At 39.8% G+C, this 6063-nt stretch overlaps 1 protein-coding gene across 6 annotated transcripts in view; it reads left to right on the top strand.

Moving 5' to 3' along the window:
• Positions 1 to 4540, top strand: part of LOC138056957 (uncharacterized) — a 30613-nt gene extending 26073 nt beyond the window's left edge. For all 6 annotated transcript variants that reach the window (XM_068902952.1, XM_068902953.1, XM_068902950.1 and 3 more), the window contains 3 exons: positions 1 to 197; positions 2554 to 2785; positions 3391 to 4540. The exon at positions 1 to 197 is cut by the window's left edge and continues 201 nt beyond it. In XM_068902952.1, the coding sequence (XP_068759053.1) occupies positions 1 to 197; positions 2554 to 2785; positions 3391 to 3784 (823 nt within the window). In that variant the 3' untranslated portion in view covers positions 3785 to 4540. The remainder of the gene's footprint in view (positions 198 to 2553; positions 2786 to 3390) is intronic.
• The last annotated feature ends 1523 nt before the right edge of the window (positions 4541 to 6063 follow it).

Here is a 6063-nt window from a genome sequence, read left to right as displayed (position 1 = left end):
CTTAGATGAGTCATATACGGGAGATATTACAGATGTAAATATTTGGAGCACAGCCTTAAGTCAGAGCGTGGTAGTGGAACAATCACGTGAGTGTTTCGGTCACGTGGGTGACTTAGTTGGGTGGACTGCGTTTTCCACGGGTCATTTTCAATTTCAGGATTCAACGAACATCATTCCAACTGTATGCGAAGGCTTTGGTAAGTGCAATGTTTGAAACAGGGGCGGTAGAGTGGGGAAAGGATTGATCAGTTTGTTAATTCACCTCTGAATTTCAATACACTGTCAGGTAGACAAGTGTTGAGTGAGGATCGTAATCAGCGTACGGGTATGATCCTGATATAACATTTAATTCTCATGATCAGTCAACGAAGAAATTTATGGACGTAGTTAAGAGAATAAACGTTTGGATCATTGCCAAAGGGATGTGAAAACAACCAAATAATGCTGTTGCTCTCACCCAAAAAAAATGCCTCACAACCTAAGCCGCGCGAGTCAAATGAATTTTAACAGGATAAACTTTCCCAATGTAATATTTCGCAGTTTTTCGAAAATACCATAATTTTATCCGAATTGAAAAAAAAACCAACTACCTTCGGTGCACAATAATGTTCTTGGCCACAAAACACTAATTTTTCGCTCTCCACTGACAGAGTATCTATATATAACTTTTGAAGTAAGTGACCATGACTTCTTCACCCGAACAGCTTCTGCGAAAAAAAACATATGCGATTCAAACGCGACATGATTTTCTTTAAATAATTGAATCTTATGTTTATGCGTTGCACCCATGCCGCTGATTAAAACGGACCGGAAATGTGCCATTTGAGATTGGAAACGTAGATTCACGGATAGATCCATTGTTCACAAATTCCTGAATCTTCGTCACAATTCCTTTGTTCTTTTAAAAACTGCTTAATTTTCTCGCGTATCATTTTCTATGCATGCGCTTCGATGACGTGTACATTAAAGACGGAAGATGGAGTCCGTCAAAGGCGCTTTTTAATGCTGAAGTGACTTGCAATCACCCATTTAAAGTTACTGTTTAATGCAGTTAATCGACAGGGATATGTCATTGCTGAATTCTAAAACACGGGCTCTCTTCTTCTTATTTCATGGCCACTGATTGAGTCTTGTATCGGACACGACTGGAATGTCTTGGGCTTGTGCATCTGGGAAAGACTGCATTAAGATTTAAAATCTGTAGGATATATAAGTATTCCTCAACCCATTCTTTCCAAAGATCAAAACGTTCATTCTCCCAACTCGTACCATATAATTTTTTGTTGAGTAGTCATGAGAATGTGATGTTATATCAAGATCACACCTCTTAAGCTGATAATAATCTTCATTCTCAATGCCTGTTTGACAGATATTTCATTGAAATTGTGAGGAGAATTTACATACCAATCATTCCTGTGAGTCAAAGGGTTAATTAATTAAGGCGATTCCCTGGTTTTGCATTGCGCAACCTTACTGCGCATCATTTCTTGCGTCATTGGCGCGCACATTGATAAAATAGTGGATTTTTATTGACGCCAAGCTTAATCTGTCAAGGAATCGCTATTTCTCCTGAACGAACACGGTGACCCCTCCTTTTTAATGGTGTTATGCACTCGTAAAAGGTAGACGGAAAACATTTTAAGGAGAAAGAAAGTTGGACGGTAGAAGTTGCAGTATTTATATATAAATGCCGTGAAACTGCATTTAGAGCCAGACACTGAGTGTCAGGTGATGATGTAGCGGTCCAATTTGCTTACTTTTTTTGCAAGTCGAGCAATTTGAAATCCCTTTAGTGAAAGATTTTAGCCCGGACACAGAAGTCGACTCAAGATTTAAGTAATATTCAGTAGCTTTAAGCCTCATTTACAGTAGCAAGGAAACTTGACAAGGAAAAACTTGTCATATTTTTCCATTTATACTGCCAAGGAAAACTTGTCAAGGAAAACTTACTAGTGTAAATGAGGCTTTAGCTATATAACAACAAATTTTTCGGTTGATTAGGTTTCGAACGCTTGTCGCGTAATTCGGTTAAAAAAACACGGAGAATAAAGGGGCATGCAGTGCGAAAACAAGCACGGTGACCCTATCTTCCTATTGCGTTTTTTCATAGCTAATTGAGGGCAATGGTTATGAAACCCGACAAATTTCTTTGTTGTAGGTTTTTGTTCTCGTTTTTGGCCTTGACCGTGCACAAAACACAATAGTTGTTTTCTCTTCACTGAGGAACTAACCAATAGAAACGTGTTGGCTACGTAATTCATGCATAGTGTATGAGCGCAAAACAAAAGATTGTGCACGGTGGTGGACTTTCCAACCTAAATCTTGGCATCTTTGTTTGCTCCTTTGATGTTTGCCGAGCTTCCAAACCAGTCCCCTCCATTAACTATGGTTTTTTTAATGTCCTGTGCATGAATATAGATTGTGCCAAATTTGACCAAAATCTGTACAGTACGTCATTTTCAAGGGAATTACCTTAAATTCTTCTTTGGACAGACATTTTCCTAGTTTGCATGTAACCTGTTCATATTTTTCTTTCTTTTTTTCTTTTTCTAGATTTATCGGCAAACTTTGATCTTGAAATCACGGAGAGATCTACGGAAAACTACGTACTTATTCCAGTGTCCTCAATTCCAGCTCTTTCAGCTTTCACCGTCAGCCTTTTCGTTAGTTTTACCGACGCCGGATCCAAGACTTACTTAAATTACTATAAGTCTGGTTCCTTTAATGAAATATTCATTTATGAGAGAAACAATCAATTCATTATCAATCTCAAACAAAATAAAAGGTGAGTAATGTGAAGACCTGGAATTAATTGAGTATTCTAAGGACTTTCCCCCTTTTTAGTCGATAATGGCTGGGAAAATTTTTTTTTTGAAGACTTCAGCCCCTCTAACGCAAGCCATCTGACGTGGCAAAGGTTCAACCCCACAGATGGTTTGCAACCAATTTCTAGAGATACAGAAAGTAATGGTGTAATGTATAATTGCTGGTGCACGAACAAAAGGAGCTAATGAGAGATTTTGTTTTTGTCCACTAACATAGCGGCGTTGACGTAACATGAAAACCGCCTCTAGCACACGATTTGAGACTGATGAAGCCAAAATAAACCCGTTCTTCTTGCGAATCACTAAGGAGGCCAAAGATAAGATAAGGCAATTACTGACAATTTGAGGAAAACGTCGGCGCGGTGCCAACCGTGGAAAAGCAAGTGCCCCCCCACCCCCCCATAGCCAACCTAAACCGAGACAAACGGTCATTCACTCCCACCAAATCATTCATGAAGTTCTTAGACTCAAAAGGACACTGCGATATCTATGCACAGCACCATGGCTTGTGAGAGGCGGAAGTTGTTATCATAACCTCTTTTGCCTTGTATTTTCGCTTTTGCAGGCAGCACAATTTTGTTATTGCTCCTGACGGTCTCTGGCACCATGTAGCAGTCACGTGGGAAAATGTAAACGGCACTTACGAGATATTTGTCGATGGTCAGAGCAAAGCAGTTGGGGGGGGCTTGATTATGGGAAGTACCATTAAAGCTGGTGGAATTATGGTTGTGGGCAACGATAAAGATGGCGGAGGTTTTGAATACAGGGACGCCTTTGTTGGAAACATTTCTAGACTAAATATTTGGGATTACGTGTTACCACGAGAAACTATTGCGTTGCTTTCGCGGCGTTGCGGGCAAGAAGTCGGTGGGACCGTATCATGGAAGCACATTAAGACGGGCACATTTTATGGTGAAGTAAACGTTAGAGACCCTTCATCTTGCCGCATCTCGGTGTAAGTTCTAACAGTTTCGAAAAAGTAAGCGGGATTGACGGTGCTGGAGCAATATCCCTGTTGCGCTTTTTTTTTTTGGCCCGAGTTTGTAATGTTGATAAATGTGGCACGTGAATGAGACTTAGGTCATGCTCAGATCCTCAGAGCACCTCAGTGTTTTTTCCGCCACAGACCATATTCAGAAATGGTGGTCATGCAAAAAAATGCGCTCATGTTAGCAGGTACAAAATACAAAAGAACTTGTTTAAAATGAGGCTCCTGAATAATTATTAAGGTAAAGCCGTATTGTTTACCATTCCTGACTAGGATTTGCATTCAACATTCAGAATCCCTGGGGGTTTAGCTTGCTATTCTGGCCTCAGTTGTTCAAACGATGGCTATCCGCCCGATAAATCACTATCCAGCGGATAAGTCGTAGTGAAACTAATTGCGCTATCCAATGAATAGCGATTTATCCGATGTAAGGGTTATCCACCTTTTAAACAACTGTGGCCTCTTCAGTAGAATCTTGCCGAGCATCGCGGTGCAGTTTTGTTGTGATTAAGATTAATTAATTAATTGATTAATTAATTAATTAATTAATTAATTAATTAACTGAGCAGGAATTGCTTCAACATTCTCATATTGATTAGTCCTAATAGTTCTGGTAACCAATTTAAGCATTTCCGGCGCCAATCCATCATTCTTTATTCCTGTCAATCACTCATCACGTGTACATTACAAATAATAAATTAGGATAAATATAATGATTATAAAAAAATAATAACATTACAAATCGATATAGAGTATTAAAAGTGGGAAACTGTGGGCTAAATGAACAACGTTGGTTTTCGAGTTATCCTCAAAGAACGCAAAAGCTGGGAGAAGGTCAATTTGAGCGCAAAACATTGACCTGGCTTCACAGATCATTTAGTAAAACATTGCACCGCTATCTCAGAGGTCATGGGTTCGAATCCCGTTGGAGCCAGTTGACATGAGGGAGTTTAAGAAACCACGACGGCTACGGAGACGAAAACGTCACTCCGAAATATAACTTTGCGCTGTTTTAAGTATTTCATGATTATTCCGTCTTGTTTATATTATTCAATGTGAGTGAAGTGTCCTAAAACTGGATTGGTACAGACGGATTTGAAGTAAAGAGTGAGACTGAAAGATTCACGCTAGTTTGTCCACCCACGTTGTCGTCAAAACCTTAAATTTGGTCATTTCACGAAGTAGTTTTGACGAGTACGGAAGAGAAATGTTTAAAAATGCGTGCCGCACGTGCAGCACGAGCATTTTGATTCTTTTAACCAATAATATTACTGCTTTTTGGCGTTGTCGTTGCCGTAGCCGTCGTCGTTTCTTAAACTCCCTATTGTCAGGTGACTACAAGAGACAATTGTTTAAATTGTCCAGATAAGTGCGAAATTACGATTTTTTAAGGGGCAGGCGTTGCCTGTTCAAAACTGTATAATCGCTAGATCCTCCAAGTTTTCGAGGCGTGAGATATCGCCTTTGCCATGAAATTGCAGTGGGACACTGAAAAAGGCAGACTGCAGACCGTCTGTAAAATAAAAATTCGGTTAGCCTGAATTAGGCCTAAATAACATTCAAGTTAGCCTGTTTACGGTTAGCTCTCAATAATAGTGAAGGGAACGCCCTATTTTACCCCTGGTCTGCACGGTCTGCACATTCAACAGTCTGCGTTTTGGCGTGACCGACTCGCAGTGCATCAAGGGTATAAAGCGTTGCATTTCCATTGCATCAAGCAGACATCCGAGGAGAACTAAAAACAAATTACCAGCTTATCCGCCATGACGAATATGGTTCTTTTGACTTGCGCCATTGTAGTTCGGCATATACAATTCGCTTGCCGGACAACGAGACCTTGCGCAACAATTGTCAAGTAATATTGTTGCACTGCATGAAGATTAGGTTTCTTGGAGGTTTTTTACGCCATAATCAAGAAAAGGTCAGTTTATGCAATTTTTTTTTTATACGTTTGACTTTGACCCTGAGCTGCACGTTGAGGTTATCGATTTATTTGTCGAAAAATACAGTGGGAAATCAAATTCCGATGAGTTTGTTGCAAATAATTTGGCCAAATTTAAACAAAAGTTGTGCCTGGTGTAAAACGACAGAGCCATGTTTTATTCTTTGATTACACTCGCGTGATAATTAAGACTGCCATGTTGATGCCAAAACAATAGGAAAACGTTGCTCAAGTTTTGCATTATAATAGAGTCAAATCATTGGCTTGCACCTGACGTCATTGCCTGCCATGTTGGTGTACTGAACAAT

The sequence above is a fragment of the Montipora capricornis genome, chromosome 7 (genome assembly GCF_036669925.1).
Source record: "Montipora capricornis isolate CH-2021 chromosome 7, ASM3666992v2, whole genome shotgun sequence".
NCBI lineage: Eukaryota > Metazoa > Cnidaria > Anthozoa > Scleractinia > Acroporidae > Montipora > Montipora capricornis.
This window is presented reverse-complemented; position numbering and strand designations above follow the sequence as displayed.